This window comes from Pseudophryne corroboree, chromosome 12 (assembly GCF_028390025.1).
Source record: "Pseudophryne corroboree isolate aPseCor3 chromosome 12, aPseCor3.hap2, whole genome shotgun sequence".
Taxonomy (NCBI): domain Eukaryota; kingdom Metazoa; phylum Chordata; class Amphibia; order Anura; family Myobatrachidae; genus Pseudophryne; species Pseudophryne corroboree.
In genome coordinates, this window is record NC_086455.1 from 76,780,253 (window position 1) to 76,795,009 (window position 14,757).

At 44.7% G+C, this 14,757-nt stretch overlaps 1 protein-coding gene across 6 annotated transcripts in view; it reads left to right on the top strand.

The window, feature by feature from the left end:
- Positions 1-9,466, top strand: part of NUMB (NUMB endocytic adaptor protein) — a 255,426-nt gene extending 245,960 nt beyond the window's left edge. For all 6 annotated transcript variants that reach the window (XM_063947663.1, XM_063947662.1, XM_063947667.1 and 3 more), the window contains one exon: positions 7,347-9,466. In XM_063947663.1, coding sequence (XP_063803733.1) covers positions 7,347-8,062 — 716 coding nt within the window. In that variant the 3' untranslated portion in view covers positions 8,063-9,466. The remainder of the gene's footprint in view (positions 1-7,346) is intronic.
- The last annotated feature ends 5,291 nt before the right edge of the window (positions 9,467-14,757 follow it).

The following is a 14,757-nucleotide window of genomic DNA, read 5'->3' on the forward strand; positions in this document are numbered from 1 at the left end:
TATTATGTTTAGGGAGAAAAAGCAGCCAGTGACTTTTCCCCCATCTGATGAATTAAATGAATTGTGTGAAGAAGCGTGGAGTTCCCCTGATAAGAAACTAGTGATTTCTAAGAGGTTACTGATGGCGTACCCTTTCCCGCCAACGGATAGGTTACGTTGGGAAACATCCCCTAGGGTGGACAAGGCGCTCACACGCTTATCTAAAAGGGTGGCACTGCCGTCTCAGGATACGGCCGCCCTAAAGGAGCCTGCGGATAGAAAGCAGGAAGCTATCCTGAAGTCTGTGTATACACACTCTGGTACTCTACTGAGACCTGCTATTGCTTCAGCCTGGATGTGTAGTGCTGCAGCAGCATGGACTGATACCCTGTCAGACAACATTGATTCCCTCGACAGGGATACTGCTTTGCTAACCCTCGAACATATAAAAGACGTTGTCTTATATATGCGGGATGCCCAGAGGGACATTTGCCTGCTGGCATCTAGAATTAATGCAATGTCCATTTCTGCCAGGAGAGTCTTATGGACTCGGCAGTGGACAGGTGATGCTGATTCTAAAAAACACATGGAGGTTTTGCCTTATAAGGGTGAGGAATTGTTTGGGGACGGTCTCTCGGACCTCGTATCCACAGCAACAGCTGGGAAGTCTACTTTTTTTGCCTCAGGTTGCCTCACAGCCTAAGAAAGCACCGTATTATCAAGTGCAGTCCTTTCGGCCTCAGAAAGGCAAGCGGGTCAGAGGAGCATCCTTTCTGGCCAGAGGCAAGGGTAGAGGAAAGAAGCTGCACCAGGCAGCCAGTTCCCAGGAACAAAAATCCTCCCCTGCTTCCACTAAGTCCACCGCATGACGTTGGGGCTCCACAGGCGGAGCCAGGTGCGCGTCTCCGAAACTTCAGCAACCAGTGGGTTTGCTCACAAGTGGATCTATGGGCTGTACAAATTGTATCTCAGGGATACAAGCTGGAGTTCGAGGCGACTCCCCCTCGCCGTTACCTCAAATCTGCCTTGCCAGCTGCTCCCAGGGAAAGGGAGGTAGTACTGGCGGCAATTCACAAGCTGTACCTCCAGCAGGTGATAATCAAGGTCCCCCTCCTTCAACAGGGAAGGGGTTACTATTCCACAATGTTTGTGGTACCGAAACCGGACGGTTCGGTGAGACCCATTCTGAATTTAAAGTCCTTGAACACTTATATAAAGAAATTCAAGTTCAAAATGGAATCGCTCAGAGCGGTCATTGCAAGCCTGGAAGAGGGGGATTTTATGGTGTCGCTGGACATCAAAGATGCTTACTTGCATGTCCCCATTTACCCACCTCACCAGGAGTACCTCAGATTTGTGGTACAGGAACAGACGTTGCCGTTTGGCCTGTCCACGGCACCAAGAATATTTACCAAGGTAATGGCCGAAATGATGATACTCCTTCGGAAGAAGGGAGTTATTATTATCCCGTACTTGGACGATCTCCTCATAAAGGCGAGGTCCAGAGAGCAGTTGTTGGTCAGCGTAGCACTCTCTCAGGAAGTGTTGCAACAGCACGGCTGGATTCTGAATATCCCAAAGTCGCAGCTGATTCCTGCGACGCGTCTGCTTTTCCTGGGCATGATTCTGGACACAGAACAGCAGAAGGTGTTTCTCCCGGTGGAGAAGGCCCAGGAATTGTCATCTCTGGTCAGGGACCTCCTGAAACCAAAACAGGTGTCGGTGCATCACTGCACGCGAGTCCTGGGAAAGATGGTGGCTTCTTACGAAGCAATTCCCTTCGGCAGGTTCCATGCAAGGATCTTTCAATGGGATCTGTTGGACAAATGGTCCGGATCGCATCTTCAGATGCATCGGTTGATCACCCTGTCCCCAAGGGCCAGAGTGTCTCTGCTGTGGTGGCTGCAGAGTGCTCATCTTCTCGAGGGCCGCAGGTTCGGCATACAGGACTGCGTCCTGGTGACCACGGATGCAAGCCTCCGAGGATGGGGGGCAGTCACTCAGGGAAGAAACTTCCAAGGCCAGTGGTCAAGTCTGGAGACTTCACTACACATAAATATACTGGAACTAAGGGCCATTTACAACGCCCTGAGGCAAGCAGAGCCCCTGCTTCAAAACCAACCAGTACTGATTCAGTCAGACAACATCACGGCGGTCGCCCATGTAAACCGCCAGGGCGGCACAAGAAGCAGGATGGCAATGGCGGAAGCCACAAGGATTCTTCGATGGGCGGAGAATCACGTGCTAGCACTGTCAGCAGTGTTCATTCCGGGAGTGGACAACTGGGAAGCAGACTTCCTCAGCAGGCACGACCTCCACCCGGGAGAGTGGGGACTTCATCAAGAAGTCTTCACACAGATTGTAAATCGCTGGGAACTGCCACAGGTGGACATGATGGTGTCCCGCCTCAACAAAAAGCTAAAAAAATATTGCGCCAGGTCAAGGGGACCCTCAGGCGATAGCTGTGGACGCACTAATGACACCGTGGGTGTACCAGTCGGTTTATGTGTTCCCTCCTCTTCCTCTCATACCCAAGGTACTGAGGATAGTAAGAAAGAGAGGAGTAAGAACTATACTCATCGTTCCGGATTGGCCAAGAAGAACTTGGTACCCAGAACTACAAGAAATGATCTCAGAGGACCCATGGCCTCTGCCTCTCAGACAGGACCTGTTACAGCAGGGGCCCTGTCTGTTCCAAGACTTACCGCGGCTGCGTTTGACGGCATGGCGGTTGAACGCCGGATCCTAGCAGAAAAGGGCATTCCGGATGAAGTTATTCCTACGCTGATAAAGGCTAGGAAAGACGTGACAGCAAAACATTATCACCGTATATGGCGAAAATATGTTGCTTGGTGTGAGGCCAGGAAGGCCCCTACAGAGGAATTCCAGCTGGGTCGATTCCTACACTTCCTACAGTCAGGAGTGACTATGGGCCTAAAATTAGGATCCATAAAGGTCCAGATTTCGGCCCTATCTATTTTCTTTCAAAAAGAACTGGCTTCACTGCCTGAAGTTCAGACGTTTGTTAAGGGAGTGCTGCATATTCAGCCCCCTTTTGTGCCTCCAGTGGCACCTTGGGATCTTAACGTTGTGTTGGATTTCCTGAAATCACACTGGTTTGAGCCACTTAAGACCGTGGAGCTAAAGTATCTCACGTGGAAGGTGGTCATGCTGTTGGCCTTGGCTTCAGCTAGGCGTGTGTCAGAATTGGCGGCTTTGTCATGTAAAAGCCCGAATCTGATCTTCCATATGGACAGGGCAGAATTGAGGACTCGTCCCCAATTTCTCCCAAAGGTGGTATCAGCGTTTCATTTGAACCAACCTATTGTGGTGCCTGCGGCTACTCGGGACTTGGAGGCTTCCAAGTTGCTGGACGTAGTCCGGGCTTTGAAAATTTATGTTTCCAGGACGGCTGGAGTCAGGAAAACTGACTCGCTCTTTATCCTGCATGCACCCAACAAGCTGGGTGCTCCTGCTTCAAAGCAAACTATTGCTCGCTGGATCTGTTGCACGATTCAGCTGGCACATTCTGCGGCTGGACTGCCGCATCCTAAATCCGTAAAAGCCCATTCCACAAGGAAGGTGGGCTCTTCTTGGGCGGCTGCCCAAGGGGTCTCGGCTTTACAGCTTTGCCGAGCTGCTACTTGGTCGGGTTCAAACACATTTGCTAAATTCTACAAGTTTGATACCCTGGCTGAGGAGGACCTTGAGTTTGCTCATTCGGTGCTGCAGAGTCGTCCGCACTCTCCCGCCCGTTTGGGAGCTTTGGTATAATCCCCATGGTCCTTACGGAGTTCCCAGCATCCACTAGGACATCAGAGAAAATAAGAATTTACTCACTGGTAATTCTATTTCTCGTAGTCCGTAGTGGATGCTGGGCGCCCGTCCCAAGTGCGGACTCTCTGCAATACATGTATATAGTTATTGCTTCACTAAAGGGTTATTGTTATGAGCCATCCGTACAAGGAGGCTCAGTTGTTGTTCATACTGTTAACTGGGTATGGTTATCACAAGTTGTACAGTGTGATTGGTGTGGCTGGTATGCGTCTTACCCTGGATTCCAAATCCTTTCCTTGTTGTGTCAGCTCTTCCGGGCACAGTTTCCCTAACTGAGGTCTGGAGGAGGGGCATAGAGGGAGGAGCCAGTGCACACCAGATAGTACCTAATCTTTCTTTTAGAGTGCCCAGTCTCCTGCGGAGCCCGTCTATTCCCCAATGTCCTTACGGAGTTCCCAGCATCCACTACGGACTACGAGAAATAGAATTACCGGTGAGTAAATTCTTATTATTCATTTACTTTTTGTACAGTATTTGATTAAAGATATAAATACTAGGGTTGTGCAGTAAGTTTCCAGGTGCACAAAAAGTATTATATTTGCAGACAAAGTGAACATTACATTTTTTTAAAAGTATTTCACCAGTGGAGTCTATGCAAAGCTACATGCGCTCAAACCACTTGGTGAAGCAGCTGCACCAGTCTGAAACAGGCCTTCTACATGCTGGATGAAGGTCTCCATTGCAGCTTCCGGGGACTCGCATCAGATACCACACATCTTGTGCTTGTTTTATCGCCACACAGAGAAGTCGCACGGGCCAATTTTTGAACTGTACGGCAGATGACCAAGCTCCTGGATGCACTCATGGGCCAGATATCCACCACTTTCCTGGACTTGTGGGCAGGTGCATTGTCGTGACGGAGAACCGCACCACAAGTTCTCTGAGGGCGCCTGGAAATGGATTCTAGCACTTGCAGCAGGCATTGGTTTATGTACCAGTCCCCAGTGACGGTGCGCTGCTGCACGAGTGGTACAGTAGCTATATGACCAGTTTTGCCCACAAAAAAAACGCCACCATCTGCTTGGCCACGTTGCACTCATGTTGAAAATTCTGTGGCAGCGCACCTCCAACCATAGGTCCACTGACTGTTGTTTGGTCTCAGGGTCAAAGCTGTAGATTCAGGATTCATCACCACTGATCTCCCAGACCGAGTTTGAGCGACCGCCATCAAACCTGGCCAGCATGTTGCGGCACCAAGTCACTTGAGCCTCCTGCTCTCGAGTCAGCTGATAAGACACCCAGCATGCAGAAATTTTGCTTAGGCCAAGCTTTTTGTGGATTATCAAGCCGATGGATCCTGATTAGATGCCAATCTCCTTCTCTAACTGGGCCACTGTCATCCTGACATCCACTTCAACTATGGCCTGCACAGCAGCAACGTTGTCCTTGGTGATTTCAGACATAAGTTGGCTGCAGTTCTCCTCATCTTCCAGGGACCGTCTCCTGCTCCAAAATTCTGCAAACCACTCAAAAAACAGTGGTTCACAGCAGTGCTTTCTCTCCAATAGCAGCCCGCAGCCGGTCAAAACTATCTTGCTGTTGCAGACCACATAGAAGTTCATGGCTCTCCAGTGGCCTCTTGAGCTCCAAAATTAGTTGGTGAAAGAAGTGAACATGCTGACTTCTTCGGTGTGCAGTGCTGCTTATGGGGTTAATTCCAAGTTGATCGCAGCAGGAAATTTTTTAGCAGTTGGGCAAAACCATGTGCACTGCAGGGGAGGCAGATATAACATGTGCAGAGAGAGATAGATTTGGGTGTGGTGAGTTCAATCTGCAATCTAAATTGCAGTGTAAAAGTAAAGCAGCCAGTATTTACCCTGCACAGAAACAAAATAACCCACCCAAATCTAATTCTCTCTGCAAATGTTATATCTGCCCCCCCCCCCCCCCCCCCTGCAGTGCACATGGCTTTGCCCAACTGCTAAAAAAAATTCCTGCTGCGATCAACTTGGAATTACCCCCTATATGCGGTTATGTGCCTTTGGCATTTCACAAGAACTTTAGTCATAGATTACAGTTCACAACCAATCAAACTGTGTCTACTATACCTATGCACTGCACATACGGAAACTGATTGTACACACCTCATAAAATTTTCACCCCAAACTGAAAATTTGGATGGAGTTCATGCAGATGTGAGCATTACATTTCCCTACCTCCCTTTCCCTTTTAGAATGTTAGCTCTTGCGAGCAGGTCCTGGCCTCCCAACGTTTCTACCCTACCCCCTTGTCCACTGTATCATCCAGCTGCTTTTTGTCACTATTATTTATTATGTCCGCTTTATTCCCACATTTGTTAGGTGTCTGTATTATTCCCACATTTGCAGCTAGGTGGTTGTGTTTTTACTAGTTCGGTTTATTATGTGTCCGTTTTATGCTCCCAGTTGTTACTATGTAAATCTCTAAATAGTATCACTCATTTTATCCTGTCTTGCACTAATGATCCATTGCATGCTTCCGGTGTATCCCAGTAATGACACTGGTAAAGTAGACAAATGAGACCCTATGTATCTCCCCCAAAAAACGGTTTGGTCATTTAGACCCAAGGGCCAATGGATAACGATTTGCTAGCATTGTAGCTCATACATCAAAACATTGCGATATTTGTTCAATTTCATGTTTTGATTCTCTAGCAACTCCAGTTACTGTTCACATAATGATTTTGTCGAAATTCCATTGATAAAGTACGTTGTTTTGCCATGGGATACTCAGATCTTTCTGGGCGAAGCCATTTTTCAAACTTGCAGCAGCCAGTGCTGCCATCTGCTGGGAAATTTTCACAGTATTTTTGTAAATTTAAATGGACATTAGGATTTGAATGGAAACCATCCTCACAATACAGTCTACGCAATACATTTTTTAATAATGTCCATTTAAATGGACATGGGGTCAAAAAGGGTTAAAAGCTGCTAATTGCATTCAGAATTCATTGTGAGTTTTTGGGATTTGTGCAGTTATCTGTGATATAACAAAAACATTCTCTTGATAGAAGCTCTTAGGCTCTTACTGTGGGTAGAGGAGTTTGCTTTTCAGGTATGGATTGGAGATTTTTTAAATGATACTAAACTATTTTGCTTACCCGTGATTTGTTTCATATAGCCTACTGTTCACATTGCAATGCATGACTGCCTTTCTCCACTATTAGGAGTAGTTAATGAAATGCTAAGAAATGTATAAAATTAGCGAGTAATTAGCTTGATAAATATAAAGCTTTTCAGTATTTATACTGCTGCCTCTTTTTTTATTTTATTTTTTATGATTTTTGTACAGTGCTTAATGTGTAATTTGTAAGTGAGTAGCAATTGCTCTCTGCAATATATATATATATATATATATATATATATATATATATATAAATATTTTTTTTTCAACACTCAATGTGCTATATTGAGAGAGTGAGACAAAGATAAATGGATGGGTCATGTGAAAAGTGGCATGTAAACTTCCGGTTAAAAAGCTAATCTAATGTTCTGAGACTTCCGCCATTATTAGGTTTCCCTTTGTTCAGCATTTTGTCTTATTTTTTGCAGGGAGCCACTTTGCATCTACATCTACTGTAGTCCAGTCAAACCACAAGAGAACTCCTTCAGAGGCAGACCGCTGGCTCGAAGAGGTTTCCAAGACCGTTAAAGCTCAGCAAAGGCAATCACCTGTTCCTGCCCCTGTCCCCGTGTTACAAGCCCCTCCACCTCTACTACAGTCTGTTGTTGGTGTACCAAATCGCACCCAACCTTACCCAGCAAATACTTACATAGCACCACCACCTGTGACCGTCGCTGTAGTCCCTGGTTTGCAACCTACCTTCATGCCTGTGCAGCAACCCTACACCATCGCAAACGGAATGAGCTACCCAGCTTCCAGTGTTCCAGTTGTTGGCATCACACCTTCACAGATGGTAGCTAATGTTTTTGGAGCTGCGGGTCACCCACAAGTCTATCAGCAGAAACCATCTCCAGGTCTGGGGAAGCAGCAGACATTCCCAAACTATGAAACAAATAGTACAACCAGCAGTCCCTTCTTCAAACCAGCTCCAAAGCAACAAAATGGTTCAATGGCATTTAATGGTGTAGAGAGCAGTGGTTGGGATTTGGGTGCCAGGCACCAGCAAGGGCCTCCATCTTCAACTATAGATCCTTTTGAAGCCCAGTGGGCCGCTTTAGAAAGTAAATCAAAAGCTTGTGGAAACCCTTCCCCAACAAATCCTTTCTCCGGTGATCTCCAGAAGACCTTTGAGATAGAACTTTAAAGAAGTGGTATGCGTGGGTCTGTAGTGGGAACTTGTCTAAGGACACAAGTTCTTTTCTCCTAAAATCTTTATATAGGATATATATGAAATGGACCAATGATGGGACTGAAAGCTGCAATACTCCTCAAAAGATTACATTCAGTGGACATGTGGGGAAAAGACGTGGGCTTTCTTTCTCCAGATCCTTCGTAGGCTTCCCTAGCAAAGTGCATCAGAAGAATTTCTGCTGTGGTCATGAAAATTAATAAAAAAATAAATATATGGATGTATTTTCTGTACAAAAACGCAACAAAGAAACATGGCTACATACCAGAGATATGACTCTGCAAAGCAGTGTAGTAGTGCCTGAGCTTCCACATCAATATTAGAGAATATATATGTACATATAAAGATTGAGGGTTCTATGGGGGGACATGTTAAACTCTGAGCTGCTGGACAAATAAGGGTGTCAGTGCACTTCAAAGCATTGGATTGCAGCGCCCCCTACTGGCAGACAAGGGAATAAAGCCAAAATCTTTATTTTTATGCATTACAGATATTTTAAATAGTTTTGGTTTAATTAATGGTTGTATAAGTTTGTAAGTAATTTTGCCAAAGTTTAAAATAAAAAGAGGGTTCAGTTGCTAGTAATTGTATATAATATGATTAGCTGCTAATTCTTATATAAAACATAACTGGACTGCCTGTGGTTTTATCTTAATTTGCTGTGTCTCCTTCAGCTATAAGTAGCACATTGTTTAAACAATCATGAGCAGTGGAATATCTATATTGTACTGAAAACAACAGCAAATTACAGATCAGTATTTGCGTGGTGTAAGAGCCATTGCAGACCGTCTGTCTTCTTTTGTCCTTCCACAGTTAAATTTTGCATATAAAATATAAATATATATATATATATATATATATATATATATATAATCTTTATAAGTGTTGTTTCTTTTGACAAACTGCTGGTCTTTTGTTTTATACGTATGTTTTATATTTTGTATATTAATATATATTTTGTCATATATATTAATATATGCAGTTTAGATTTTTAATACCACTATGATCTAAATATGCACAGTATATCTATTTACCTATAAAGCCTTTTTTTCAGTTTTTTTATTTTTGTTTCTACTATTTCGATGTTCTCCTCTTTCATTGCTTCTTGTATACCTCAATTCACAGAGAATCATCTTTTATCTGTAAGTTTCAGTCTTGGTCATATATATGTATATTTGTACTGGTTTACTTTAACAGAATAAACATTGGTGGTGGAAAATAATTTACTTCCTCCTTTCTGCTTCCTGAGTTTTTGTATCACTTATTTGTACCTTTCTAAGCTGTTGGTTAAATTGTCTGTAGTCTTTTTGTCATTTGCTTTTAACCTGTGAAATAAAATGCACTGTGTGTACCTGTGAATTTGTCTACCAGAAATTTCCCTCTGTGGTTGCAAAATTGCTTTTATGGGAAACCTTGTGAGAATCTGGAAACAAAAACAGTTTCTTTCTTCGTCCACTAGGGGGCACAGGGACACTGGGTAATGCCTGGAGTCCGAGTCTGTGCACCAAACTGTTAAAAACCTATTCCCAACATGCTCAGGCCCCCTCTCCTTACTCAGCCACCGGCAGACCAGTTTTTTGTTTGGTAGGAACAGGAATGGGCACCATTTTATTAGGGGGGGGTTGTGTTAGGTGGTTCCCCTGTTCTTTTTAGTTATATTTAGCGTAGTTTTTATGTTTAAACCGAGTGTTCAGCTCAGGCATCCTATAGGACACCCTCACAGCTGCTCCAACACCCCAGTGCCGGTGGCAGTAGCACCATACTTGCCTACTTTTGAAAACTAGTTTCAGGGCGATTCAAGGCGGCAGAAGAATGCGCCGCGCAGGGATGTTCCTAGCTCAGAAAAAAAACAAAGAACCCGGGCGCTCCACCCAAGGGGCGTGTCTAGTTCCGCCTGTGGGTGTATTTATTGCGATCAAGGGTGTATATTATATATATATATATATATATATATATATATATATATATACACACACACACATAGCAAAAGGGGCGTGTCTTTAAGTGTAGTTTACCACACCATATACCCCTTATGCAGCACAACAGTAGGACCCCTTATACTATCTAGTAATGGTGCCCCTTATACATTATGCCACACTGTATGAGCCGAAATTCACATTATACCACACAGTATGAGCCGAAATTCACATATGCAGCAGGGGTGGTCTTCAGGTTGCCGGCGGCCGGGCTCCCGACGACCACCATACTGCCTCTGGAATCCCGACCGCCGGCATACCGACAACTTTTCTCCCTCTTGGGGTCCACGACCCCCCTGGAGTGAGAATAGATAGCGGAGCTCATTTGCGCTCGCCCAGCTGTCGGTATGCCGGCGGTCAGGATTCCAGCGCCGGTATGCTGGTCGCCGGGAGCCCGACTGCCAGCAACACATACTACACCCATGCCACACACGCTATGAGCCGAGATACACATTACACCACACGGTATGAGCCAAAATTCACATTATGCTACACAGTATGAGCCACAATTCACACGGAATGAGACGAAATTCAGAGACAGGGAGAGTTACAGCAGAGACATAGGGACAGGGAAAGTGACAGCAGGGACAGGGAATGACAGCAGGAACATAGGAACAAGGAGAATGACAGCAGGGACATAGGGACAGGGAGTGCCACACCGGTGTATACCGAACCACTTCGAGCACTGTATGTATGTGTGTATATGGGTGTGGTATGGTATGTCGGCGGTCGGGCTCCCGGCGACCAGCATACCGGCGCCGGGAGCCTGACCGCCGGCTTACCGACAGTGTGGCGAGCGCAAATGAGCCCCTTGCGGGCTCGCTGCGCGCGCCACGCTATTTTATTCTCCCTCCAGGGGGGTCGTGGACCCCCACGAGGGAGAATAAGTGTCGGTATGCCGGCTGTCAGGATTCCGGCGCCGGTATACTGTGCGCCGGGATCCGACAGCCGGCATACTGAAGACCACCCGTATATATATACAAATTTCCAAGTGCAGCACTCCTGAACTTATCAAATAAATCACGGCTCAGACAGGCAGGTACAGTAACATTTCAGTGCCACTTTATTTAGGCACTTTCATCAGACATTACTTATTTGATAAGTCCAGGAGTGCTGCACTTGGAAATTTGTGTGGATACATGTACGTGAGGGCACCCGGACAAGTACTGTGACTAGAAGGAGAGCCGGACCATACGGAGATATATATATATATATATATATATATATATATATATATATATATAGTGAAGCTGGGTCCGGCACTCAATAAATAATTCAATTACCCCGGTGTCCTGATCCGAAAACGGTATTCACCGCTGGTATAGAGTTCTGGATGGAACGGCACTCAGAGGCTTTTTTTTGCCCCGGTGTCCTGATCCGAAAACGGTATTCACCGCTGGTATAGAGTTCTGGATGGAACGGCACTCAGAGGCTTTTTTTTGCAGCAAGCGTGTATTAAAAATTCAATAATACATCAGTTCAATGAATCAACGTTTCGGTGCCGACACGCACCGTCGTCAGGATATGATGTATAATACAAACATGTAAAGACAAACACATACAACATATAATGCTTAACTCACCCACCTAAGTTCCTGTGTAATCACCATTCACCTGAGCTCCGGGCGGGTGTTCGGCGCCCAGACGCACGGGGGCGCTCGGCGATGACGTCATCCCGTTGTCCAGACGTGGCTGTGATCAGCGGGGCGCCTGTACGCTGCATCCACCCGTCGTCAGGGCAACCCCTGCAGGCGTGTGTGGTAACCAGGGACGCACTCGCGTCTCCTAGCCCTCACTGTCCCGCTGGCTGTGTTACCGAATGCCGCTCCTTCCCAGCTCTATTAGAAAAAATAAAAAGTTAAAAAGAAAACAGGCACACCCAGTGGGCATTATGTGTGATCCGTATGTAAGGATCAACGTGCACTATACTGATGAGTATATTCTAACATCCTCAATCATTAGGTTATATAGCATTCTTTCCCCAAATATGCATATATTGTACTTAATGTTAAATATGCCCTATCTTTAGCCCTAAAGTTAATTATATATTTCCTATGTAAGGCTATTCCAACAAATCTTCTCGTTTAGGCCCCTGGGGGCCACAGTGTCCAGTCTCGTAATCCACCTGGCTTCCAAGATTAATAGTTGTTTGTTTCTGTCGCCGCCCCGTCTGCTCATTGGTAGATGGTCAATGATCATATATCTGACACTTGATAACGTGTGCCCACTTTCCGCGAAGTGCTTGGCTACTGGTTGGTCACTGTTGCCACTTTGGATCGCTGCTCGTATTGCCGATCTGTGCTGGGTGGCTCTCTCCTTAAAGGGGCGTATGGTTTTACCCACATAGTACGAGCCACAGGGGCATCGAATGATATATATAACGTAGGCCGTGGTACAGGTCACCGCATGCTTGATGGGGATGTATTTCCCGCTGTGTGGGTGTCGGAACGCCTTTCCTGTGTCCATATGACTGCAAGTGGTACAGTGGATACATTTATAGCACCCCTTCCGATGTTGGGTGCTCCCTGTTGTCGGATAATTGTTAAATCCGGTTATATCGGTGCGTACCACCCAATTCTTGATGTTTCTCCCTCGACGAAAACTTGTCATGGGTTTTTTTGTTTTAAAGCCCCTTAGGTCAGTGTCAGTACTGACTATTGGCCATAGGGCCTTGGTGGCCTGCTGGATGATACTACTACTGGTGGTATAATTCGTTGGCCAGATTATACGATCATCATTCTTATTTGCCTTTTTGCGGGTATGCAGCAGCTGTTCCCTAGGGATTTGTAAAACTTTTCTTTTGTGCTGTAGAAGCAAATCTTCTGGGTATCCTCGTTTCAGGAACTTAATCATCATCTCATCCAGCTGTTTGTGTAATATTTCCTGGTCACTGTTTATACGGGCCACCCTCAGCATCTGAGAGTACGGAAGCCCGGACTTGAGGGCTGTGGGGTGATGGCTGTTGTATCCTAGTAATGTGTTACGGTCAGTGCTCTTACTGTAAACAGACGTAACCAATCTTCCCTCTCTGTTTGCCAACAGGACATCTAAGTAACTTATTTCTCTGAAACTGTATTTATAAGTGAATTGGATAGGTCCCTTAAGGGCATTGATGGATTCCACCAAGGACACCAGTGTATCAGCTGTTCCAGACCAAAAAATGATGAGGTCATCTATATATCGCAAAAATAATTTTGAATGTTCCATAAATAGTGGATTGCTGTAAAATAAATGCTGTTCCTGTGCGTACATGTAGATGTTTGCATATGTTGGTGATACATTAGATCCCATGGAGCATCCGGATACCTGTAAATAATAACGTCCATCAAAAAGGAAATAATTTCTGTGTAATACCAGACTAAGCAGCTGTATGACAAATGCCACATTCGGCCCTGTATACTGGTTACTGTTCCTGATGAATTCTTCCACGGCCCTTAAACCAGCCTCGTGAGGGATGACTGTATACAGGCTATGTACATCCATTGTGCACATCAGTAAATCAAATGGTGCTGACATAAAGTCATTAATATGTAACAGGAAATTTGTGGTATCTTTCACATAGGAATCTTCCTGAGTGATGCACGGCTGTAATAACGCATCCAGATACTGTGAGACTGGTTGGTATAATGACCCCATAGCTGATACTATGGGGCGTCCTGGGGGATTTTCTGTATACTTGTGGACTTTGGGAACAGTGTATAATATGGGGGTCACTGGGTGCGTTTGTGTCAAAGCTTTTAACACTCTTTCAGAGATGATCCTCTCTTGTTGTGCCTGTTTAAGTATGTTATCCAATTCACTTTTATACTTATTTACAGGATCCCTTGGTAATTGGGTATACACCGAAGTATCACTAAGTTGCTTCTGGATCTCCTTGCGATAATCGGCTATATCCTGGACCACAATGGCCCCTCCCTTATCCGCCGGGCGAATGGTGATATCGGTGTAACTGCCCAATTTTTTGAGCGCTTCACGCTCTCCTTTGGGGAGATTGTATCTTGTAAATTTATTCTCACTATTGTATTTGTGCACAGAGTCATCTAGCAATCTTGTAAAGCATTTGAGAGATGGATTTGAAACTGGTGGATCAAATGAGGATTTTATGTTTGTTCTGCAAAATTTGTCTTTACATGTGTTTGTCTTTACATGTTTGTATTATACATCATATCCTGACGACGGTGCGTGTCGGCACCGAAACGTTGATTCATTGAACTGATGTATTATTGAATTTTTAATACACGCTTGCTGCAACAAAAAAAAGCCTCTGAGTGCTGTTCCATCCAGAACTCTATATATATATATATATATATATATATATATATATATATATATATATATATATATATATATATATATATGTGTGTGTGTTGAGTATCCCTTATCCAAAATGCAAAATCCCACATTTTTGGGTCCCCTACTGGGATAATGACATATATATTATATATTATGTGTATATATCGATATATTATATAGATATATAATATAATATACATATATATGTGTCATAATCACAGTAGGGGAACCAAAAATGTGTGATTTTGATTTCTGGATAAGGGATACTCAACCTGTATATGTATGTGTGTGTGTGTATATATATATATATATATATATATATATATATATATATATATATATATATATACACACACACACACTACACCCACATACATATTC